Below are 26,345 nucleotides of genomic sequence, written 5' to 3'. Positions count from 1 at the left end.
ATAGTTGACAAAAGAAATGTTAAACTAACTGGATCATTTTAAAATTTATAATATTAATTAAAAACATAAAAGGGGAAGTAAATTAATTTCTTTGTATTGTTTTCTTATACTACTTTGTCCAAAAATAACTTATACACAATTAATTTAATTTATAAAAAAGCAACTTTTTTAAAAAAATTCTTCTCTTCATATTACTTCTAAAAATGTTTAAAAAGAGTGTAAGAAAATCTAGTGGCATGACTCTTTAGAAAGTGTACTCTAATAAAGGACCCTCTTATCACTATGTTAATTACGTAAAAACATAACATCTTAAAACACTATGGGACAGTTACATTATTTTTCAAGATTGTATAAAAGAACAGAAAATAAATGCAAAACAGCACAGCAACGTTAACATAAAAACATTTTATTATTAAAATGAAGTTTATAGATACTTAGTTTACTGGGAGGCAGAGTTTTAATGAGGTGCCAGCTTGACCAAGAGGGCAAACAAGGGATCAATAATGTTGCCAAAAATGAACAGACAGGACAACATGATTCTTATAGAAGGGTACAATTTGTGTGGTCCTTTTTCAGTACTGCACAAGAATCTGTATCTTTATTGTTGGGGCATATATACAGACCACGAATTTTATTCTTTTACTATTTTGGCCCCAAGGGCTTTAAATGAAATATTGAATTGGAATGCCAATTTAACAAAATTTTCAAGATTTTCATTGGATTGTTGTAAAGCAGCGCAATCCGCATAAATTGAAGGAAATAGCAAGCAAAAGCTTTAGACTAAAAATCACGGTTAGACTTATAAATGATTACTTTCATTTTCTACCCTTTGCCCCCTCCCTGCAAAGCTTTTGTTGTTTTGGGGGAGGGAGTAGTGAATGGTGTGATTTACTTTAAACCCTTCAAATGCTTTTACAGTGACGCAGTCATATACAAATTCAGTTATCAGAAACTCATTTTGCTCGGCCATGAATCCATTTTCAAACATCCCGACTCAACTGGTCTATCATCTCTTCCTTGTATACCTCCTTTTACCTCAGGCTAAGTTCCTCCACATTTAACTCTTTAAGACTCAGGTATTTAACTTTCATTTTGTCAGCAACAAATAAATTTCACACTCTACCATCTCAGGCAAAATTTTCTAGGGGAACTACTCACAATGGCCACCCCACAAAATATAACTCACCTAGTGCCTACGCCAGTCAACCAATTCTGTCAAGCCTACAGCACCGATCCCTTATGTCCCATGAATCACAAGGGTCCTCCATTTAACTCCTCAACAACTGGCTAGTCATCTTAGTAAAACTACATACACTCGCCAACCACCATCTCCATTCACAGTCATCATGAATTAAAACTATCTCTGCTGACCACTTCTGATCTAATGGTTTCACTCCCCCAAAATCAATGTGATTCTTGATTTATGTTAATCACAATTTTAGTTAATGAAAGAGAATTAAGTCGGTTTCTTTTTTATGGTTTAATGGCAAAATCTTGCTCATTCGCCCTCCTATATAGCAATGCCGATGCCTCCACCCTGTTTTTCATAAGGGAAGGGGAAAGAAGCAGCACATGTCAAATTCAAGAACAAAAAAGGACAGAAGGACTAGCATAAATGTAAATTCTGACAAACTCACCAGCCAGGATGGACAACAAATCTTCCAGTGGAAAGAGCCCAATTCACCTGCTCAATTAAAAAGGAAAAATAAATAAATAAAGTGGCACTTGTCAGGCTTCAAAATTTAATGCACAAGAACTAGGAGTGAAGATTTTAAATCATGTTCATCCTGGTGGGATTGTGGGAATAAGCAAATAAATTATAGTAGCTGCAGAAAAGAAGAGAAAACCGGTGCCTTCTAACTGGCACAAGTAAAATGGTCTTTCATCAGTTGTCTGTAAACATGCCGTGGACTATTAAGAATTAAACCGCAAATAATTTCATTTCCACTCAATTTCATCGTTAGATAGCCCTTTTATCCCATCAAGGGTTACTCTGATATATTATGAAGAACTATAGCAATGCAGAATCTAATTTTGTTGACTAGTTTAATACAACAAATAAACAAAACAATGCATGCTTTGTAGACAGACACTAACATAACGCAGAGACTTAGAACATAAAACTATACCTTATCAGTCCCCAGGGAATTCGCAACTACATGAGTAACTTGTTCATCAATCTGGTTGGTGCACACAGCACCAAACTGTTCAGCTGTCTGCCACAATGGGTGAAGGTGAGGATTTGCTTCACCAACAGGAAACACCCTACTAAATACTATACGACAACCAGCTAAGATTTTTCTCTGCTCTGACGCTAGTATATTTCTGACATCAACTTCTTCTAAGGATTGAGAAGCAAAAAAGTTTTGATGTATTCTCTCAATAACCTAACGAGGGGAGCGAAGAAATTATCAACTGGAATAACAAGCCATCCAAAATTCAGGAGAAAAAAACTACTAAAAACTCACTGCCAAAGAGGAAGCCAGAGTTCCAGCTTCAGGTCTCTCATCGTGATCAATCTCAAGAAGGGAAGGACCAGGCAATCCAAACTGACGTCTACTACAGGGGAAGTACGTATACCTACAATATATTAAAAATTAATATAGGGACGATGCATTGGTACAATATACAAAACCAAAAGAGAATTGCATGAGTTCAAAACCCATGTTAGACAGACCTTTCCACCACTATCAAGTTCAGTTTGTTATGAGGCCAAACCCTCACAGAATCATCTATGATTACAACTGCTGATTCCATTCCCAAAACGCCTTCCAAATCTTTGCTTTTGGGAGCCCTCTCCTCGCCATCAACTGAATCAGTATCATCACCTCTAGAAATAACTCTTCCAGCAAACAGAACTCCCTTTGGATCAAGTACCTTTGCCATTTCTGTTGCATATAGTTTGTTTCCCATAGTGTAAAGATGTAGCTCATAGAGCTTACTAGCCTATAAAGCATGTGGGAAAGCTGTGAATCTTTTAATTCCAAATGTGGCCCTTGTAATATGGCAGGCCTAAAGCAAATAATAGAATTCATGTTACCTTCTCCAAGAAGTTCCAGATTCCTGGTCTGAGTTTAGTCCACATTCCCATATGAGGAAAGCGAAAAAGATGTCTGTGAGGCTTCTCACGGTCCTGTTCTTCTTTTTTTCTCAATATTTCGTCATGCACAGGATCAACTTCCACAAACTGAGAAAATGTTAGCATGCAGTAACACAAACTTTAATCCAAGAGAACTAACTTCATGCAATTTTTACCTTGGCAGAATTAAGTAGTGTGTGATCTAGGTCCAATACAAGACACAATTTCCTAGCGGCAAACATTTTATTCTGTTCTTCGATCCTCCTTGCCCTCTCCCTCTGAATAGCAGCCTTCTGCTGCTCATCATAACCTTCAAAAAGATGTTCAACATCTCCCCATGTATTCTGGGATCGGGAGGTACCAGGTGCACATATTTCCTGAGCTGGTCCTACTATGCCAGCTTGCAAGTTCTGAGAGTTTGACACAACAGATTTCTGCTCCCCTCTATCTATATTAAGGGGGACAGATGCAGAAGAAAAACTTTGAGCTGCAGTAGAGTGAGTAGATGATTCTTGGGAAATAGACATAATATCAGCAATGTTTTTCAGATTCTTGGTGAATTGCCGAGTAATATCAGGTGCTGCACCTGATTGAGTAGGTACTAATTTAGTATCCACTCTGCCTTCCAGCTTCTGGGTATTGACATTGTTCCCAGTTACCTGGCTGTTAGGCACAGGGGATACAATGGCTTTGTGTAGCTCATTCACTATGTTCCCACTCTTTTGAACAGAGTTATTAGTGTGTAGAATGCGCCTTGGATCACGGGGTTTCATGCGAATCTTTCCTGAATGATCATCTTGAAGGCTTTGTGCCTGATTCCAGTCAACCACATAAAAAAATGTAAAATACAATGAGCTTGAAGGGGATTTTATGACACTTAATTCACTTTCAAATTCTCAAATCAATTCTTTAATCTAAAGCTCATCCATAATCAAGGATCATAATGTTAAAAATTCAATTTAATCTTAAGAAACAATAGGAAGAAATAAATTTATAATTGGATAATAACACCGCAGAGAGAAGTGAATATTCAAAGATTGACAAGACAAACAATCTCATTAAAGCATTTTACCGTAGAAGCTGATTGTGATGAAACTGGAAGCATTCCAACAGAAGTTTGAAGAGCAGTGGCGATTGATGAACCAATACTCACAGTGGAGTCTGTTCCCGTTGCCGAATTTGAGCTTGTTGGATGCAGCAGCATATTTGTAGCAGAATCAGAAGATTTATTCACGGCATTTCTTAATCTGTTTTGCTGCTCGAAAATTAAGCCTAGCAACATGGTTGGATTTACAACTATATCTTTCAATATAGCAGGTAAGGAAGACGGTATATTACTACTTGCAAGTGGCGCCTGTTCATTTCTAATGTTTGTTGCATTGAAACTAACAGAACCAGAAGAAGTGCTACTGACTGTATTCAAAGTCTTTTTGGGTTCAGGTGCAAATTTGTCCATTAAATTATTCTTCTCTACCAACTGAGTCCCAGGCCCAGTATTATCTTCCAACCAACCTCCAGTTCCAGCTATAGTTCTTACTTGACTCGAATTATGCTCAATATTTTCCAATGAACTTTTTAGTCTTTTTGATACAGTTACATCAAAAGGCTCCTCAACAGCCTTTTGTTTCCTTGACATTGTTGATCCAGCATATTCCACTTTAGGCATATTATTTATCACAATGGACTGGTTATCCACAGCACTTGCTTCAGAATTAATAAGTCGACGCCTAGGATCTCTACTCTTTGCCGAGCTTTTCACAGGGAAAGACCCCGGACCTGCTGCATCAACTCTAGAATTAATCAATCCAAGCATTCTGGAGTTATCCATGGAAGTAGCAGAAACAGGTGGCTGATCTATAAGGGTTGGCTTAGTGCTTGTTAAAAAACCACCAGTAGATGCACTGGAGACCTCCTCGTTTGTATCAACAACCATATCATCGCAGTCACCCGAAGGAGTTGGACTTGGAAGTTCATCATTTGTAAAAAGGGAACTTCGACCAAACTTCTGTTGATATGTGGAAACAGCTTTCAAAGCATCAGTTTCATACAGATGAAATTTACAACCTTCACTGTCAACTTCCATCTTCCCAGGCTGCATCTTAGCTGCTGAACCAGATTTAACCGTGGCCTCTCCAACAGAAAGTAATTTATTCACAGGGAAGCAGGAAGGTGCCTCTCGGGTTGGTGAGGGTAAACTGTCTGCATCATGATCCTTGTGAAGGTCTAGCAGGGGGAGCAGAACTCCTCTACCTTTAATACTATTTTGTCCAAATTTTAAAGCCCGTGATCCCCCAATTATGTCACTATGCAAAGGCTTAATAGAAGAAATCAATGCAGATACTTCAACTGCTTGATTTTCCTGAATATTTATACCATGGGTCTGCACTTCTAAAGCTGAATTTTCCTGAGACTTTATCTCCGGGGTCTGAGATTCTGTCTTAATGTAAATAGCCTCGCTATTTCCTAAAGCACCAACAGAATCAATTGCAGTCATCATGCCCTGTATCTGATCGAAGGAACAACCACATTTCAGATTATATCCCATCTTTGAATTTTCAAATTGAAAATTATGACAAAGATAATTGAAAAAAAAATTAATTTCACTTTCATTAAACGTCACCTCTTTTATATGCTCTGGAGAAAATAATTGAGCCTGTTGTTGATCATTAACAGAAGAAAGTAATCTGAAATGAAAATTGTAGCCAAGGAAACATGAGTTAGTGATAGAAGACCCTTGAAATAATTCAAGGCACAACCTAACAACTTGTATTTTGAAAAAAAAAAAAAAAAAGAACCTTAAAATGCTATCCTTGTTCTGTTCCTTGTCCGAAGAGTCCATAGAGCGAAATACCTAAAATAAATCATAAAACAATCAAGACAAAATTCCCACTAGAAAAAGGAACGATATCAACAAAAGCAGCAAATATGGTAGGTCTTACAGAATAAACCACTTCAATTGCATTAAATGACAATCGCATGAGATCATCCTTCTCAGAATCAGCAGGTCTAGAGAACACCTCAGGAAGGGTATTAAGCAGCCTACTGGAAGTTTGAGCAAATGACCTGCAATAATAAATCACAGTCTATTTAATTTGACGAACTTGTAATGTGTCTCCAATGCCAAAAATTCAGTGAAAAGGAACAAAACCCCCCGATGAACAGTACCACTTACTCCGCCACATTAGCAACTGTAACACCCTCCAGAACATCCCTCACACCAAGCTGCTCAGAATCAGAAACACCCTTCTTCACACCAAACTGCTCAGAATCAGAAACGGTCTCTGAAACAACAGAAGCAGCCACAGCACTCTCTGCCTCTGTTTCAGGGTCAGCGTCGGCATCAATCTCACCTTCCTCCAACTCCCCTTCCTCTTTGTCCATATCCACAACAACCACCTCTTTAGGATTCACTGAAACAGAAGACGGTCGATTGGAGTTGTTGTTACCATTAGCATTGGCGTCAGAATCCAGTTCCATCACAAAAATATCATTCAAAGGCTTGTTCTGCACGGCTTGTGCCCAAGCAAGGTTATACAAACCCGAAGCATATCCCCGGCAAATAGTAGGGTACTTTGAGTAAAGATCACGAACAGCCCAAACCCTAGCATCACTTCCATTGGGCTTATTGTTATTATTCACCTTAACATCTTGCTTATTGAAATCCGCTTCTGAAATCTCTTCCACCGAAGCAGTATCCGAAATCTCGCCCTCTTCCACATCCTCAACCCCCTTAACCATCTTCTCCAATTTTCCCAATTTCTGACAATCCAACAACGATCCGAAAACCATAGAAAGCAGAGACAAACAGCAAATAAACCGCCACGAATCGCACGATCTAAATGGCGGAAAAGTTTTATGGCGAAGTGATTAAATTAGGGTTTAAATTTGGGTCCTTCGAAACTTGCAAGATTTAGGGCGCAATAACAGTGCTAAAACTAAATCCGAAGTTTCACGGTGTCGGATCTGTTTCGTGAGATCGGAATCGCAGAGTTCTCTTCAGATCCGACGAGCGATGAAGCAATCAGGTTTTTCGAAAGAACGAAGAGAGAGAAAGAACAGTAACGATAATAGTGAAAATTGTTTATAATAATAATTGATAATGAAAAACAGAAAGAAAATATGATACGCGAAGGTGGCGGAAGAATAGGAAAATCACGGAGCGAGAGAGGGTTTTATAGGGATACGATACGAAGGAGAATCTAAGTGTGATGGGGTTTTGAATCTAGACCGTCCACGTCACTGATCCGCGAAAAGAACACCGTGGGCTTAGTTGCTTACGAACGAGAATGACCCAAGTACAACCTATACTATTACGAGTAACACTATTCCTGTGTTTCCCTTTTTCCGTTAAATAATTTTAACCATGTTTTTAAACGATCGTTTTCATACTTCTAATATCTTTTTTCATTAATTTATGCAATTATAGATACATATTTCTTTCATTTCAGATTATATCTTTTGAGATTTCTTCGTATACTGTATACATGTCTCGTTCAAATATTATTATTATTATTATTACTAGCGTAACACATGTCTATCGCGTCTGTGTATATGTATTTTTTAAATATGCGTGATATTATATTAGTAGGTGATAATATTATAATGTTATTAAGTTTATATATATATATATATATATATATATATATATATATATATATTAAAATTATATTTATTAAAAATAAAGTGAAATATATCAGAATAGATATAAGAATAACCATTGATAAATAAAGAATAAGAGAAGGAGCAGAGACATCTGATTTTATAAAAAGTTTGTAAAAGTAACGGTCAATTTTTAAAAATTTAATAAATTATTATATTTAAAGGGTAAAATCGGTATTTTAAAAAGTGATGGGGAATACCCTTTATATATTGTTATAGATTTAGGACATATAAAATATTAATAAAAATATATTGCGTAACAGAATTTAAATTTTTGTTTGTTAAGTTCCTTTAGTTACATTCTTTTTTCTTTTTGTTACCTTCCTTTAGTTACATATTTATCTTGTTTAAGTTAAAATCTGAAACATATTTTTCTGAAAAAGTCTAAATTAAATAAATAAAAAAATATTATTAAAATATTAATATATTGATTTTGAATAAGTTATCTTTTTATTGATTAGTTTTAAAAAAAATCAATTTATTTGTAAATTGTTATTCAACATTATTTAAATTGTGGATTATTTAAATTTTATTTAAAATTTATGAATGTTATATATTGTATTTGATTTGAATTTATGATTAAAATATGTTATTAAATATATTTTTTTATTTTCTTTTGTAAATAATTCCGAGTATCCGTGAATATCCGTAGATATTAAAAATTTATGTAGGTATCCGCATAACGGATATCTGACAGATATGGATACGGATACGAGACAAATATTTATCTAGCAAGTAAGGTACGGGGCTACTACTCATACCCGTCTCATTAGCATACCTAATTATGGTATATGGTTTAAGTGTTTGGGGCTTATGATGTATGATTAGGGGTTATAGGTAGGTGTTATGGGTTATGGGTTATTGTTATGTGTTAGGTGTTAGGGTTTAGGTGTTATGGTTAATGTTTTATGGTTTATGATTTAGTGTTTAGGGTTTATGGTCTAAAATTTATAGTCTATGATTTAGTTTCTAGGATTTAGGATATATGATTTAGTGTTTTAGGCTTTGTTCCTATGGGGGAGTGGATATGGGAGAGTGTAGGAAGATGGATTTGCATAGATCTGGGTGGATGGATTTTTGTGTTATTTTGAGTGAATTTAGAGAGTGAAGTGAGTGAATTTGTAGATAAATTTTATAAAAGTTAGTGAGAGATTTGATTAATGTGATAGATAAAATTAATTGTTAAAATAGATACATTTATTAAGTTACCATAATACCTCTGTATAAAAAGAGATGAATTTTTTTAATTAATGTTCTTAAAATAATTCCTAAATTTCAACAAAAAATTCTCATGTTCCTTGTGCTCCGTCCCTGTTCAGTACCTTTACAACTATAGTCTGAACACAAAATTCTTTACATGAGATTTTCATAACCTTGTGAAAAGCTCTAAGCATTATTAGATAATAAAATACAAGGCATATTTGTTCAACACTTTTTGTGTATCCTTTGTAAACATTCTCGAATCCACCTTCATCGATCAGGCTTTCAGAACTGAAGTTATTTATTGCTTTAACAAGCTGTGCATATGTGAATACTTTGAAATCATTTTTGACACTTCCAAATTTTCTTATCTCTGCGTCTATTTGTCTGTGCTTGTTGTTGCCTGCAATATCAGATCACCCAGATATTATAAAATTATCCATTCACATACAATAAAATTATCCAAACAGCGTAAAAAAAACTCACTCCGACGAAGAAACCAATAGCTTTGGCCGACCACCTTCACCAGTTGTGGAGACACACAACTCCTTCGGCAACTCCGACGACTTGCAAGCAACTCATTCACTTGCAAAAAAAAACATAATGTGAAAAAAACAAAATACCCAACGACACTGGTGTCGTAACCGATGTCATTCCCTTCATAACCAAGGCACCGGTTACGTAACTAGTGCCATCCACTCAACACACACTTGCAGCACCGATGCATATCACCACCCCACCACCTCGTGCAACCACAACCACCCCTTCTTCATCCTCTTCCTCGCCCACCGCACCCAACCACCTCATTTTCTCCCCCCTCCATGGACTCAACAATCACACACACACACACACACACCATAACTCACCTCTCAAAACACCGTTACGAGACGGGCCACCATTCACAATCACACTGCTTTACTTGCATGGAAATGAGAGTAAAGGGGCAGTTTCGTCATCTACCTAAACATTATGCACTATCTTTGCAATTTTGAGGGGATGGATTAATCCATCCACCCCCTAAATACACTCTCCCATATCCGTTCAAATGATCGAAAACGAACGCGCTATATCACCAAAATTTGCTCTCTCAAATCTGGTTGCACAGTGCAATTCACGCAAACGAAAATTGTGTTATGGTTTAGGGTTCAGCTCCACTTTCGTTTTCTTGAGTTTTGTCTCGAACTTTTTTTATTACATCATTGGAGTGTCTAATGGGATGGGATTTAGAGAGTAGTGTTCTTCAAGCAGAAAATGATCGTTGAGTATGGCAATGACTTATTTCATGAAGGTTTCAACACTGGAGTTGAAATCGAAATCCATTGTTATTTGATGAATTCATAAGAGATGGTGTAAATAATATCAATTTTTAATATATTTTCATTTTTTATGTTTTGTTGATTTACTATTAACACTCTTAAAAACAAGAAAATTATTTTTTTACAAAATGGTATAATGGTCAATGTTTTTGAATTTTGAATACTTAGAGTCAATTTTCTTGTGGATTAATAACATAATTTAAGGATCATTAATGTGTCCAAACTCTGGTGGAAACTTTATCATTTCCTATTTGATGCATTATAGTTGATTTAAAGATTTTTTCAAACTGATTTAGGTCAAAAGAATATATATTTAATATGTTAAGTAATTGTGTGTAATTGCGTGTAATTTTTTCTAATTATGTAGATGAAGCTTAGAGTAATACAATAAATTATTTAAAAAGCCAGATACATAAGAATTGTATTCGGCTTATATTCGTAACACTTAGGTTCTGTTCATATTGGGAGAATTAATGTTCAAGAAGACCGATTGATGAGTGAGTACCTCGTTCATTTGAAGGGATTTGTGCGTGAATGTGAGCACAAATATGCATGATATCGAAAATCTACAATCCACTCACTCACCAAGAGATTGGCAGGTAAACAATATAGTATTTTTATAATTTTACAAAAATAACCCTAGCATATGTGATGGGGAATGACGTGAGTGAAAGATTCTATCATAGCAAAGTTGAAACGGATCCAGGACAGGACTTAAGAGAAGGGATCTGATCCCACATCATTTTTTTTTTTTTCCAAATTTAATGGTTAAAAAATATTAACAAAATAAATTTACTCGTACAAATATCAAATTATATTACTTATTACATAAAGGGCAAAATGATAATCTAATCAATACTTATTAAAACATATTTTTTAATTTATCACATCAATCTAATTTCTCACTAACTTTTATAAAATTTATTTTTAAATCTACTCATAATCATCTCTAAATCACCTAAAAGAAATAACACATAATTCACTCTCAAATCCACTCAAACCCATTCACTCCCTCTCTCTCAAATCCTCTCCCTCAAGTAAATACATCATTAAAGATTTGAAATTTAATTTAAATGAATCAAGGAAGCAAATGTCAACAACTTATGAAGAATCCCATGGAATCCTATTTATCATAACTTGTTGGGTAATTTATGTGAATATAATTATGTAATTGCAATTAAGCTCATTAAGGACCCTCCTGCGAAGGCTTTTGTGAGTCAATATTGGTGGGTCATATTCCAACATACTCTTTGAGAAAGCAATGTTTACTCAATCTGGGTGACAAAATTTGACTCTTCTTCCCTTTTCCTCTTTCTTCTTTGACATTCTTGTCCATCCCTAACTTAACTGGCTCATGTATTTCATATCTTCAAAATTCACATGAAATAATATTTGGGGTTTATAAAAATATAAATTACTCAAATGAATAAATAAGAAATCCCTTAGAATGTTAAAAAAACATTCATAATTTTAAAAAGAAATTATATCGTTAATCTACTTGTATTATTATGTGACTGAATATATCATTTTAAGGACCTAACTAACTTTAAAAAAGAATTACGAAAACGGATCCAAATAAAAATCAAACTAAATTTAATTAAAAATTTATAATTAATCTAAGGTGAATAAAAATTTAGGGTGACACCCTATTAAATTTTTTAGACTTAATTAAGATTAATTAATTAATTTGGGGATAATTTGTCAACATTGAGTATAGTAGGTACACAGGTGGCATGCTGGTTCTATTTCAAATATTCAATTCAGCGACTTGGCCTGAAGACCACAGAGTCTATTTGGCTCCATCCACACTTTTCACCAATCCATATCATAACCATCCAACGGCGCAGAATCTTAGAAGGTGATTGCAGCGTTGCACCCGAACGCACCAGAAAGCTACCCGTCTCCCTTATCCTGCGCACACCGCCCCTGCCACTGTAACCACAATGGCCGAAGAGCCCGAAACTAACCCACCACCGCCAGACCCCCCAATTCCCTCTGCACCGGAGGTTGAGGTGGAAACGGCTCCGCCGGCTGCAGCAACTGCATCGCAGCCGAGCATCGAGATCGCCGCCCCTCCGGCGTTAGCTCCGAAGCGGCAACGCCGTCCGAGCGTCCGTCTAGGAGAGATCGGCGACCAACGCGCCGCCTTACATGGCCACGACTCGCACACACGCCGCCCGAGCATGCCGCCATGGAGCTGGCGGACTCCGAAGGAATCTTCCAGAACTTCGAAGGCGCGCTCCGTCACGAACCTCGCGAACGGCGGCGAAGAGTTCGGAAGCACCAACAACCGTAGGGGAAAGGCGAAGCGAGGAGGACCAACGGCGAAGCGGTTGAGATCAAACTGGACTCCGAGAGCAACGGTGGACGAGAACGGTGAGGAAGAAGGTTTTAGGGATTTCGAACATGAACTCGAACAGGACCAGAGCCCGGTGCACTCGGTGGAAGATAACGGTGTGGATTATTGGCACGCGGATCGGAGCGAGGATCCGAGAGTTAGGGTTTCGGACAACGACGGCGTTGAATCGGAATCACGGGAACGGAGGAAGAGCGACGGAGTTAGGTCTTGGCTTTTCGAGTTAGGTCTGAGTAGGTATGCGCCTATGTTTGAGATCCATGAGGTTGATGATGAGTTGCTTCCTATGTTGACATTGGAGGATCTCAAAGATATGGGAATCAACGCTGTCGGGTCCAGAAGGAAAATGTACAATGCAATCCAGAAGCTGAGGAAGTGCTTTCCGTGATCGTGGTGTAATGGGATCAAGATGAGTTCATGTATGTATCTTTGTATGTATTATGTATGTGTAGCTTTTCATAGTTTCTTTGCTCTGGTTTTAAGTTGTGGATAGAAAATGCACGTATGTATAAGGAATTTTTTGTTTATCTATGGTGAATGAACAATAGGGGGTTAGTGACTGTTATTGTCTCTTTTCTTTGTTGAAACTTCTTGTTTGCCCTGTTTTCTTTCCCATTTTTTTCTGAGTGACTTTGTTGCCATTATTGCAATATCTGTTTATCTGATCCCATGGTTTCTTTAACATGGGGGAATAATGAATCTGATGCATGGCCACTTAATCAATGCACCACACATATGGTCAGTGTAGGTTTTGCTCTTTTGTTCAAAGATTGTTCATAGGTTATTTTGAAGAGTAATGTGCAATTTAATGCTCCTGAGGAGTTGAAGAGTGAGGTGGTTTTTTGAAATGGAATTATTATGGAATCATGATTTGAGAAATACTTAAAATGTCATTAAGTTGCCCCACAATATGATAACGATCTCTTGATTATACTTCTATTTTTCGATCAAAGTATTCTCTTTTAGAGTAAGATTTCATGCTGTTACTGTACTTGCCCCCGCTGTTATGAAATAAATTACTTGTTCATTTTCTTTATTTTAAGCCATGCACTGTGAAGTGATTGTGCACTACTAAATTGACTTATATTCTTTATGTAGCCTGACTTGTTTGATTCTTCCATCTCTTGTTTCCCATAGACTCAATAGTTATGTTGATAAACTGCAACCTTAGGCATATCCTCCTCCAGTAAAATTCGTATGTCTGTAAAATATAAGATTAACCTAAGCTACTCTATATGTATGCTAACTATGATGCTGCAGAAGAGGTGATCTTTTTTACCTTTTTATGAAATAAGGAACACAAGGTGAGATATGATATTGTACCTACAGTTTGTACTGATAAGATTGATCCTCAGATAATTGTGTTAATGTTTATATTCTGCAAAGTGATTTGTAAATAGTCATAACTTATGGTGGTTGTGGAGGCATCTTTTTTTCTTTGTCATTGTATACTTTGTAATTTTGCATTCTTATGTAAAAATGACATAATGGATGGTATATTGTCTATATGTTATGATCATGATCAATATCCCAACAACTACTTGATCCTTATCGTAACTACATTTTACAATGCGACACTTCGATGGTTTGTGTTTGTAATGATTCAATGAGTTGGGTTATAGGTGAAGTGACTGCCACAGTTTGCTTGAGTGGAAAGTCTGAATAGTAGGATCTCTTGTGGAAAAATTATAGCCACAGTTTACTTAATACAGGAATTCTAGAACAGTAATTTACTACGATCCCACTTCAGTTGGCTTCAATCAGATATTGGTAATGAAAAGCAGGTGAGATAAGCTGGAAAATGGTTTATAGTGATTAGATTTGATCCTTCTTTTGCATAGATTGGTATCATTTGAGCTACTTTTAACTTTAAACTGGCCAATGTGCTTGTGAAGCTAATCATGGTTTCAAACATAACTTTTTGAATTAAGGGTATGTCCTCCTCATATTGCTTTAAATGCATTGCACTATATAATAAAACGTTTTGTCACCGAAGAAATCCGTATTCTATTTGATTGATTTAAAATGTTCCTCCGTGCAAACAAGTTAAGAATCTATTCAGTTTGATTGATTTGTGATGTCTGGTTAAGGTTTACCATTTGTTCTCTTGATTGTTGTTAGAGGTTCCTCTCGATTGCTTGCGTGGTACTCTGTCTCTAATATCCTTTAAGTCACAACCACTCTTGCGAGAGAATGGAAGTATGCTATCTTTTCTCTCAACTAGAGGGCTTCAATTCACATCACCCATGAAATTCTTGAAATAATGCGATCGATGAAATTCACTTTCAGAGGCCCATTTAAAAACTTGTTTTTCAAAAACTAATATGGAAGTTGTACACAGCTTCAAAAATCAATTAAAGTTGTCCACATAATGGGCCTCCCAAACTAGTACAAATTAGTCTTTAGGCACGCTGGCCCAAACAAACCAGCAAATTCTTCCTACACTTCCTTATTTTCGTTCTGCACCCCAATGAATATAACTTACTCTAGCTATTATAGATTGTTTTCATCGATGTTCTAGAGTCACTCACATGTTCCTCCTCTACCATAGGGACTAAAGACTAACATGTTAAAAAAAGATATGACTTTTTTTTTTAGACTTCTCGAAGCCCATGTTTACTCTAACTTCAGGCCCAATAGGTTGTAAGCTATAGTAGACACAATATACTGTCGACCAAAGAAATTAATCAAAAGTGAAAATTTATATAAATATAGTCTCAAAACGGATACAGATAAAAATGCATGAAAATAATATAAACTGATAACTATAGAAATAGTAGTATTTATTTGTTATATTACTTTTTTGCATGCACATCCTACTCGAAGTCAAATTCTTAAAAAACATTCTCGGTAAGATTACAAGAAATAAAAATAAAAATTGCTGTCTAGATCTTGTTAAGTTCATTTCAGTATTTACAACAACTTCTAAAACTAAAACTTGATAAATTTCTTCCTATTAAAAATAAATGAAAAATTGTACTTTGTTTAATTTATATTGTTAGGGCTTAATTTTTTTCATTCAGGATTCAAGTCCTTAATTTTTTAGTGAAAGGATTTCTACACGTATTTTCTTCTTGAATAACTGTGTCTTATTTCACCTTTTTACAGGTCTAATGAACTTTCATGCCGATTCTATATTTCTTCGTAATAATATTTTAACGAAAGATTTTTGCTTCCATTAATATATTTAATAATACCAAACTTGTCTCTATCAACGTTGGATATAATGTCGATATTTTCAAAAATAATTTTCAATTCATTAAAATAAATTGAGCAACTAAAATTTAAATGTACGTGTTTTTTTATTACTGTATATATTGATAATTTTTTTTATTAATCAAATAAATTTTTTCTCAAGTTTTTTAATCGTTAAAAACACCCATACAATGCATACTTTTTTTTTCCCAATTTTATGTACGGTCCTGGCTTCGTACTAACAATTGAAAGACGTACATGCTCCTAAAAGAAAAAAAAAAAAAATCATCATTATCTAAAACTAAGCTTAAAATTTGTCAAGTATAGTTTTGTTAAAGGAAATGTACTCCTGCAATCAGTGATATATACATCATGTATTTCTAATTATAATAATTAACATATGATATTACTTATGCACAAAACAAAATGATATAGTTGCTCATAATATTGGTGGTGTATATACTTGTAGCTCGAGAAAAACTACAGAATTTTTTTATATAAATTTTAGATACAATATTATATTATATTTAATCAGAATTATTAAGAACCATAATAATAATTTAAGTTACACTTTTTATTTTTCATTTTTTTCTATAAGCAGAATAAAGTATATATAAATGAGAATAAAGAGAGGAATTGGGTTAGTGGATAAAATTAGATTGAGTTTTGTGCTTGGAAAATACATTTGATGGCAATTCCTCACCCACCCCGTCCAACATGGGAATACAATTTAGGGTAATTCTACCCACCCCAACCAAAACCCTAATGGAATATATATGTGACCTTTCCACAATCTCCATGTCAATTAAGAAATATATAGAAGGGGAAGAAAAATCAAAATAAATAATAATCAAAAGCCATTAGAATAGAAAATTAAATCGAGAAAAAAAAATTACTAAAAAAAAAGGGTTTAGAAGTTTAGATAAGTTAACAAGAGAATACAATTAAGAGCATGGAAGTTACTTGTTCTTAAGCAGTGGTTCTACCATAATGAAGAACCATGACATGATCCGAGGTTGAGGAATCCGAAAGCAAAGGTGTTGTGGTGGTGTCTCTGGGACTCCAAATGTTGTCTCTCACATGCTGCAACGTTAAGAAAGGTAAAAGTTGCTGCCCTCTGCATCTTATCTCTATCTGCAACAGTGATTCATTCATTGCACATTTATTAATATTACTGTTATTATCATTCTCCATTATCATCTTCCACACACACACCACATCACGTGCCTACACAGTCATGTTATACATCCACCACCACAACAAAACAAGAAATACACAGTACATGCTTAAACTCATCATCACAACTTTTCATCTAGTGCGTTATTATAAGAAATTATAGTTCTTATAATCTTCATTTTCCATTTTTCCAAATTTCATTTCTTTATTTTGATATACTATAAACCATCATTAGGTTTACGCGACGCCTCGCTTTAGTTTACTTTCAAGTAAAGAAGACTCCACTGTTTAAATTATATATACAAAATATGTGAAATGCTCATAATTTTCTTCATGTAATGACATGTTTAGAGAAATGATAAAGAGAAAATTTTTCTTAATTATTTGGTTAGACACGGGTATTTTCACACCATTTTTTTTACCATTTTTTTTACTATCATGTTAAGACTATTTTACCCTTATATAAATTATCAAATGGTTGTTAAATGGTATTAAACAACATTTTTCCTATTTGATTATGCAAAGGAAAATAACTCTAATCATACTAAGACACCGGTATTTCACACTATCTTTCATTACTATTCACTTTTTTTTTCTTTCTAAAAATATAAAAATTAGCTTTTATTAAGACTATCGGTGTTTTTTCCATTATACTAAGAAGTTGTTGCATGAAAGTAAAAATGAAATTATAGAGAGAAAAAAGAAGAAGAATATGATATCAGTATGAAGTCATGGTTTGTGAGTGGCTTACGTCTAGGGCCTACTAAGGAAGGCATAAGATCTTTGTAACTTCTACTTTACGCATAAGATTGATCCACACACATCTCCACTTTGGTATTTGAATTTAATGTTTGAGAAAAAGTATTTTTGTTTAAGGCAAGAGATTCCTAAATCCTTAAGCATGCACGCATATTTGGGTCAGCGGGCAATCGTGGAAATGCCCACCCAACCCACCATCTCAAAAACTGCCCTCTCTTTAATCATTATGGGGGCCCATTCACACTTTCTTCTCAACCCATAATCATCATCTCTTAGACTTCATTCTTTTCTTTTTTCTATCACTAATCACTTCTTATTCTTCTTATTATTATTATAATAATAAACACCATAACGTACTATATATATTATATCATGCAAATGCAACGCTGGATCCATCAACCACGGCTATAATCTTTTATTCTCTTCAAATTTTTCCTCCTTTCAAGAGACCTAATCACGCGTTTATATTACTAAATTTTTTCCATGCTCATCATGCACGTCTCCATCACGTTGCGCCACCCAAACCCTAATGCATGCCACCGTCAACATTACTACTACATTTCATTTTTCATGTCTCATCTACATAAAAAAAAAAACAAAAAACAAACTACATGTCCTTTATTTAATGTCGTACCACATGTTTGAACTCGACAAAGTATGTTAATTAATAAACAAGTGATTAAAGTGGCGTGTTTTTTTTCAGTCAGCAACTTTTGTTGTTTTAAAGTGAGTTTTTTTGATGGTGAATTGGGGAGTTGTTGTTATTATTAGAGTGATTATACTGTGGTTGGTGGAAGATGCTGCGTACACACATAATGCGATTCTTTCTTTTGGTTCCATTCCATGAGAGTGCAGCACTTGACAGTTTGATGGAGCTTTTAAGCCAAATATTCCGTAGAAAAGGAGAGAGAAACAAAGAGAGAGAGCAAATGAAAATGGGAAGGGCCTACACTTTTGAAGCGAAAGCGTGACGAAAGAGAAGAGAGAGAGAGAAAATTGAAGGCATGCAGATAGGTATTGAGTGGTGAGAATGACAGGGTCCACGTGTGATTTTGGAAACCCTAGGATATGATGTTTGAGTTAAATTAAGAACAAATATCTGCTAACCTTTTTGTATCACTAGTGCTGTCAACTAAGTAGGCCAAGATAAAGATATATATATCCAACTTTAACATTATGTGTTTTTACATCTTAAAGTCAATGCACTCTTTATAAATTGCAAAAGCAACAAGGAAAAGGGAAAAAAACAAATAATAAACCCAGGGCTACACACCTTCCACAATCAAACACACATCTTTTTTGCTTTCTTCCACTCATTATTGCCTTGACTCTCTCTATTCTCTATTATTCATATCCATCTTCATTCTATTTTCTATTAAACCTATGCAAACTATATTACCACTATCTATAACTTTTCCAGAATTTACGATCTCAGAAACTCATATTTATACATGTAACACACTCATTATAAACCTAATCATTAGGTCTTTAGTTCCAAACAAAAATGATGTGTGAATTATATATATATGTGTGTCTGGTTTTCGGTTCCGGGCGGCATGGGAAACTACATGCAAACCAGCTACCATGTTCTTCTATATTTTTTATGATGTCTGGTATATATACAACTGAGGAGTCTTAGGTTGACTTCTCATAACAAACAAAAAACAACATCAAGGCAAAAACAAATTCTAAACCAGCAGCCAGAGGAGTTATGTTGAGTGCGTCACACATTCTAATTAACTATATATATGACAAACTTATTATAGATTAATCTAATGATAATAACCAGCACGTATAAACTTTCTGCTCACGCAACTCATTCTCAGAATAATCTTCTCCTTATATCAAAAACTAAGTTTTGATAGATATATATAGTAGGTTTTTTCCAGCCGAAAATAATTTAAAAAAAAGAAGGTAAGTCAGTATTAAAATAAATATATCTGAAACATGTGCCAATAATATAAGCAATATTCAGAGAGATGACAAATAAATATTTTTTTTAGTAAGTAGTAGTCCTCAAATACAGGGTTTTTAAAATAAACAAATCCCATATTTTAGAATAAACAAATCCCATATACAACTCAATGACACCTCCCTGCATCAACTTATAGTTTGTTTTTTTTATTAAGAAAAACAAAATCCTAACCATATATTTAAATTACTTTATTTCAATATAAGATTAATTACTTAATATAATCATAGTCAAAGTTAATTCCTTCACGATAATATATTCTCATTTATATATTTATATATATTATTCCTTTCTCATCCTTAATATATAAAGATCATGCAGCATGCATATATATATATATATATATATATATATATATATATATATATATATATATATATATATATATATATATATATATATATGTATATATTATAATATAATATAAAAAAAACAACGAGGAGAGTTGACCGAAAAGTAAGTTGCATGAAAATCTGACGAACAATGGAATGTCGATTTTATGTATTCTGCAATCTCGCATGGCTTATTTTTTAGACAATCTGGTAATGCATACCATGAACGTATACGAGATTTTGCGTGCTAGACTACAAATTAAATTAAACAAATGGGTTTGTGAATGAAAGTTGTGATGCATGTTCCATACATTTGACACTGATGCTTCTGTTTTTTTGTGTCAGTTTGGCATGAAAAGTCTAAGACCATTATTCTATTCCAAAACATGTTCCTTGGCTTTTGTTGTTTAGTGGATAATACTTCTGTTGTTGCAAATACAGACAAAACTGGTATTCAACACAACGAAAACCTAAACATAATATATGAACATTGATATTTTCTACTCTTAATCCACTCATTATTTTCAAAAATTTATATTTCCTTCTAAATTTCATTTCCTGGCAACCTAAACTCCATGTACATGCGATTATATTAAACTTAAACGAAAAAATTCTTATGAAAATTTGGTCTTTGTAGAAAAATAAATATCAAAGCAGATATTACATAGAGATTGTTTTATTTGAACACCAAAATTCCTATATTTTAAAAGTAAATAAATTATCAATTTTTAGTTACAAGTTATTTATAGAAACATGTTTAGAAAAGCTTATATGTTTAACAAAAAACTGAAGTTCTTCGATTGAATTTTGAGAGAAAAACAAACGTTTTTGACCCCAAAAATCAGCCAATTCGATAACATAGCAAAGATCAAATGCGATAAACATTGAGATTGAAAACACTTCCTGAAAACTATTGTTGGTAGCTAGAATAAGAGAGGATTTAATACCTAAAATGCCTTAAATCTTCATGATAGGGAAAAAAAAGGTTAACATTTAAAAACAGCAAAGCTTTAACAATTCAAGTCACTGAATCCCTAATAAAAGTTCCTGAATATGTTTCTCGTTGCCGAAGCAACAATACTGATGTCGAAGTACGTTGTGAACTTCAGATGTATAACGATATAACAAAAAAAAAAAATTCAAAAATAATTAAAAAGAGGAAAAGCAATCGAAGCTCCTTTACTAATTTTTGTAATGATTCAGTGTTAAAAAATCAACTGGTTTAAAAATGTTTCCATGATGCTAAAACTGAGTATGGTATCATGGACTGAGTGCAAATGATAAATGAGTGGGGTGAGCACCTAATCATTGTATATATAAATAGATCTCAATTTTTCTCCTAGGTGATTGAGATCTAGTAATTTTAAGGGCATGCATGAATATTATTATGATGTAGATTTATGCGTTGCTTCGTTTTCTCTAAGGATTCAAACCTTTTTTTAGCAATTATTAGGCAACAAGTAGTAGTGGTGTTCGATGATGAAGTGTGCATGAAGTATTATAAAGTTCTGGGTCGACACACTATAATGCGCACATTCTAATAATATCACTCAATGCATATATAGCCTCGTGCACATGTTTCATTATGATCGTAGATCATAAGTATCTCAAAGTACACCTAATTTCTCAACCCAATTCAATACTACTTCTCTACACTCTATCATTAACTTTCCACCCAAACTTAACGTGCACAATCTCAACAACTAGGGTTATACATATATATATATATATATATATATATATATATATATATATATATATAAGTATATAAACCTATTTTTTCTGTATAAGCCCTGACAGATTATGCAGAATAGTTTCCCAAATAAACTATACTCATTATTCTTAATCCTGCTTAGTACATATAAGTGACCATTTCTTATCCAAGCTTAGTACATATCTTTTATCTACACCATAAACATATTATACTCATATCAAGTTTAAATCTTAATCTGGTTTAGGTTCCTGGAAACATTTCAATGTTTTTTAAACAAGTTTCTCCCTCTTTCTGCACTCATATGTGGTGTAGACCATTTAAAGTTACTTTCATGCAAATCAGTGGTAAGTCACTGAAATCATAAACTACTCGAGCATACGCGCGGGTGATTATTACGATGAAACTGGGTATATAGAGTATTCTAATCTGCAGAAACAGTGAAGTCATTGGTTCCATGAAACTGACTTTTGGCTTGAAAGAAAATATATATTATTATTTTTTCGCGTGAAGTGATTAATTAGTAATTATGATATATCTTTAATTAAGGTTCTCCTTTTGAACAGTTGCGGTGCACCTAACTAATAATACCCCAATTCCCACCACCAAACACAACACAAAAATAGAAGGTTCCTGGGATCCTATGTGGAAGCCTCTGATATATATATGTAGTTATAATGTGTTGGTGGGATAGACAAAAAACACCATGATTCTGATCAAGTCATGTTTACACCATGACACAGAATGAGTATGAAATGTAATGAAAACGGAAATGCAAGACCAGTTTCGAGAAATATACCTCTCACCTGCATACTTTTTTTTTTAATGATTTTAAGGGAAGAAACATATATATTTGGTCCATCACTAGATAAACCTGCTTTAGTTCTGCTGTATCTTTCATCTTTCTAACCCCACTAGGTTTCTATTTTAATGTACTTTGGTACTTTTGATGAAAACGTAGTTCTATTTCCTTTTCGGACACTCCTATGTAATCCGCTATGTTCATTTTCATCTCGCTAATTACATGCCTAATAAAGGAGCAGCAACGGATTAATGGGATGAGCAAGAGAGCAACAAACAACGATGGAAAATCCCTAGCTTTTTCTACTTCGCAGAAGCACACATATATAATATCAGCAAGTAAGTAGATTAATTATTAATTTATATATTTTTATATAAAAAAGCTAAAGAGATGGTTGAAACTTGAAAGTACCTCTGATTCGCTTTCCAGTCTGAGTTTGCTAACCAGATACTTCAATAGCAACCGAACTGTCATCCTTCCGTCTCTGAAAGTTTACAAAGTCAAAAAGAAATGATGAGTTTTGCAGCTCCAAATACGATCAAATCATGATCAAAACGACATTGATTACACACTGACAAGAAAAGCCCCAAGCTGCTCAAGAAAGAGAGAAGAAACAAACAAACAAACAAACGAAAAAAGAAACAAAGAAACAAAACCACTTACTTAATTCTAAGGTAGTTCTTAGGTATTTGTGGCAAGAACGGTTCTTTCGCTCTGCATTGTGCAGATTAAAACAAAGTGAGTTTCATCACAGAAAGCGAATTAAATTGCACTAGCCTGGGTAGCTAGATGCATGCACAAACACATGTATATAGGGGATAAAAAGAAAATAAAAAATATTAATCGGCATTTTAATTAATTAGCTTACTGATTCTGAGAGGCTTGTAACATGAACCATATTCCAGAATGAGGTCTTCTGGGAGGATCGACAACTCGAACGGTGACATCGGAGCTTGGTCCTGCTCCGGCCACGTCGTATTGATCAAATCCAGAAGAAGAAGAAGAAGGGAAGTGATGAAAGGGTGTGGGAAAGTAGGATCCTAAGGGAGGCCTGAAAGAGGAGTGACAGGTTTGTAATGAGGAAGAAGAAGAAGAAGGAGGAGGAGGTGGTGGGAGATGAGTGAAAGAGGAAGAAGAGGGCATAATAGGAATAGAAGGAGGAAGTAGTGGACCAAATGCCCAGTTCATCATCTCTTGATGACCAAAGGTTGAGGTAATTGGACCACTACCCATAGACATGGACATGGAAGAAGGCGACGTCGTTTGATGCTCAAAAACCAAAGAGGAAGAACCACCAAAACTAGACCCTCCTCTCCCGGAAGCCACCACCGGAAAAAACGCCGCCGGCTGATCGAACCTCCGCCGTGAGGGCAGCAACTCTAACTCCACAGGCCCTGAGGCGATTGTTGTCGGAACGGTTTCTTCCTTTGTACTTGTCAAACCTATGCCTAATTGAAGCCAGTTATTGTTGTTATTGATATTGGTGTTGGTGTTGGTGTTTGTGTTTGTTCCTTCTACTTCTTCATCCTTTGAGGTTGAACCACAGCCACCAGGTTCAGCTTCCTCGTTGGTATTGTTGTTGTTGTGTCTGGATGATTCTTCAGCCTCAGCCATGATGTGTCTCCTCACCACAAAATCAGATCCTAGTAAGCAATTGTAGCCTCCTTCAACTTCAATGACCTGGTTCATAGCACTACTCGTTGTCGTGTTACCATAAATAACATAATCACCACTCCTATTAATGTTCTGATGTTTCCCGTTTTGAGAAGGAACCATGGTCATATTGGACTCACTCCACAGACCGAGAAACCAAATCCGATGATGTCGAAGCTGTAGTCGCCGGACACGTGTCTGATCTCAGCACAATCCATTAGAAGAGGAAGAAGAAAAAGAAGAGAAGGGATTCGGAATCTGGGGTTTATATTGTGCAAAAGGGTGAGGAGGAACAGGAGTTGCATAGTGGTTTGGCATCATCGACAACATGATGAATACGGAAGAGAGTTAACAGTAACAAGACAGCCATGAACTATGCAAATAATCCTCAGCAGCAAGAACAACAACAAGAACAAAGAGAACTAAATAATTCTTTCTTGCAAATCTCACTTTCCATTAATTCTCTTTGTTTGGACGCTTGTGGGATAGAACTGTTTGCAGAAGCTATGAGAGAAAATAGAAAGAAAGAGAGAGGAGAGAGAGAGAGAGGGAAAGAACGAGAGATGGTGGTCTCTCTGTCAGTTGAATAAATAAATAATTTTTTTTTATATTTTATATTTGTATACATGTCTTTCAGCATTATTCTATGACAAGGGTTTGTGTGCCTGTATAATTTGATAATTTTCTTAAACTCTAATGACGATGACTGTGTGATTAAAAAAAAATTACTTGCAATAACATCATTAAGTTGAAATGCCAAAATGTTTAATTAATGAATCTCAGAGAAGATGAGGTAGCTTTGGTATAATTAAATCTTAAAGGCTGATCGTGTAAACACATTTCCTGGTGTTGTAAGGGTGACGTAATTATTTAGTTATGTGTTTAAAACCTTGATTATTCTTAATTTTTGCAAAAAACGAGAAATGTGATAACTTTTTGCCCTTTTTCAACAACTTTTTTTTTTTTTTGCGATGCCTATTAATTAGTGTGTATTTTAATATGGGGTGGACAAAGAGAAGGGTCCTGCCAGCGAACAGTTTTGGGCCATGTTCCGAGGAGAAAATGACTGCAAAGGGTCTCACCCTTTTTGTTATGTCCCTAAAAGCTCCTTTTTAGCCCTAATGACCTTCTGGTCGGGTTACCCTAATTATTAACATTTTAAATCCTCGTAGGTAATATTATTTATCTGGTTTTGTTTTTTTTTGGTTGAACTCTAACAACTTTTACAGAGAAATAGTACAACTTTATAAAGTGATTTATGTGTATGCATGAATGGGTTGTTGAAATAAATTTTCTCCTTTGGAAAAAAATATTCGATGGTTGTGATGTTGTAGTATTTTTGCATGTTGGTTTTGAACTTTTTTGATTTATATGTCCGATGTGATCCTGATCAATGGACTTGCTCTGAACATTCAACTGCATGCTTTTTGAATAATGCAACTTTTGAAAATGTTGTTGTCAAAAGTTTACTTTTACAGTGACTCTTATTACAAGTTTTGGGAGAAGTAACTCTAAAGGTATAGTTTTTAAAGAGTGGCATGGCAGCAATATACCAAACTTAATTAGCCCACACACATTATATTTATTAATATTTTACCCATCCTTTCTGCATAATTAAATCTGATGAGTGATCATGCAAAATGGCTACACTAAATAAATTGTTGTTTAAACAAAAGGGTATTGAAAAACTAAAAAAGTCTGAATTAAAAAATGAAGCAGCAGAGAGATGAAACAAAGTGCAGTTTTTTGGGTATTTTGTTGTTATGTTTGTGGTATGGGAATTGGGGAAGGAATATAAGTAAGTAATTTAAGTGGGAGGGCATGATGAGGTAGCTGTGAAGAATGGCATATATATAATAAAGAAGGGGAAAGGACACTTTGGACACAAGTGATTAATTGATTATTAAGATGCAATTATAAAGAAATAAATAGAATAGGAGAGTTTGATTTGGGCATGCATGATGATGATGGTGTCTCCACACAACCCGAGAATCCAAACACTGCGACGTGGGCTTTTATTGTAAGACATTCCTTGCAAAAGCCATGTGCTTCCCACCCTCCTTCCATCTATTTGTACGGTCTCTCTCTCTTTCTCTCTCACTGTTTCTCTTAATTTGTGTGATATGTTCTCTTCT

At 34.7% G+C, this 26,345-nt stretch overlaps 3 protein-coding genes across 3 annotated transcripts; 1 reads left to right on the top strand and 2 right to left on the bottom strand.

Moving 5' to 3' along the window:
• Nucleotides 1–928: 928 nt before the first annotated feature.
• On the bottom strand, nucleotides 929–7,221 carry LOC114183883 (RNA polymerase II C-terminal domain phosphatase-like 3). The gene is made up of 12 exons (XM_028071050.1): nucleotides 6,252–7,221; nucleotides 6,019–6,142; nucleotides 5,875–5,930; nucleotides 5,700–5,763; nucleotides 4,152–5,585; nucleotides 3,256–3,891; nucleotides 3,041–3,187; nucleotides 2,678–2,946; nucleotides 2,469–2,580; nucleotides 2,130–2,387; nucleotides 1,638–1,684; nucleotides 929–1,537 (listed from the first exon to the last, which is right to left on the bottom strand). The coding sequence occupies exons 1-12, from the start codon at nucleotides 6,866–6,868 to the stop codon at nucleotides 1,474–1,476; spliced, it is 3,828 nt and encodes a 1,275-aa protein (XP_027926851.1). The 5' UTR covers nucleotides 6,869–7,221; the 3' UTR covers nucleotides 929–1,473.
• Nucleotides 7,222–12,031: 4,810 nt separating this feature from the next.
• LOC114183240 (protein bicaudal C homolog 1-A-like) lies at nucleotides 12,032–13,197 on the top strand. The gene has a single exon (XM_028070175.1). The coding sequence runs from the start codon at nucleotides 12,198–12,200 to the stop codon at nucleotides 12,996–12,998; it is 801 nt and encodes a 266-aa protein (XP_027925976.1). The 5' UTR covers nucleotides 12,032–12,197; the 3' UTR covers nucleotides 12,999–13,197.
• Nucleotides 13,198–16,443: 3,246 nt separating this feature from the next.
• On the bottom strand, nucleotides 16,444–24,773 carry LOC114183833 (serine/threonine-protein kinase phg2). The gene is made up of 4 exons (XM_028070988.1): nucleotides 23,426–24,773; nucleotides 23,221–23,271; nucleotides 22,969–23,041; nucleotides 16,444–16,939 (listed from the first exon to the last, which is right to left on the bottom strand). Exons 1-4 carry the CDS (start codon nucleotides 24,337–24,339, stop codon nucleotides 16,775–16,777), a joined length of 1,203 nt encoding a protein of 400 aa, XP_027926789.1. The 5' UTR covers nucleotides 24,340–24,773; the 3' UTR covers nucleotides 16,444–16,774.
• Nucleotides 24,774–26,345: the final 1,572 nt, after the last annotated feature.

Source organism: Vigna unguiculata, chromosome 5 (assembly GCF_004118075.2).
Source record: "Vigna unguiculata cultivar IT97K-499-35 chromosome 5, ASM411807v1, whole genome shotgun sequence".
NCBI classification, from domain to species: Eukaryota; Viridiplantae; Streptophyta; class Magnoliopsida; order Fabales; family Fabaceae; genus Vigna; species Vigna unguiculata.
This window is presented reverse-complemented; position numbering and strand designations above follow the sequence as displayed.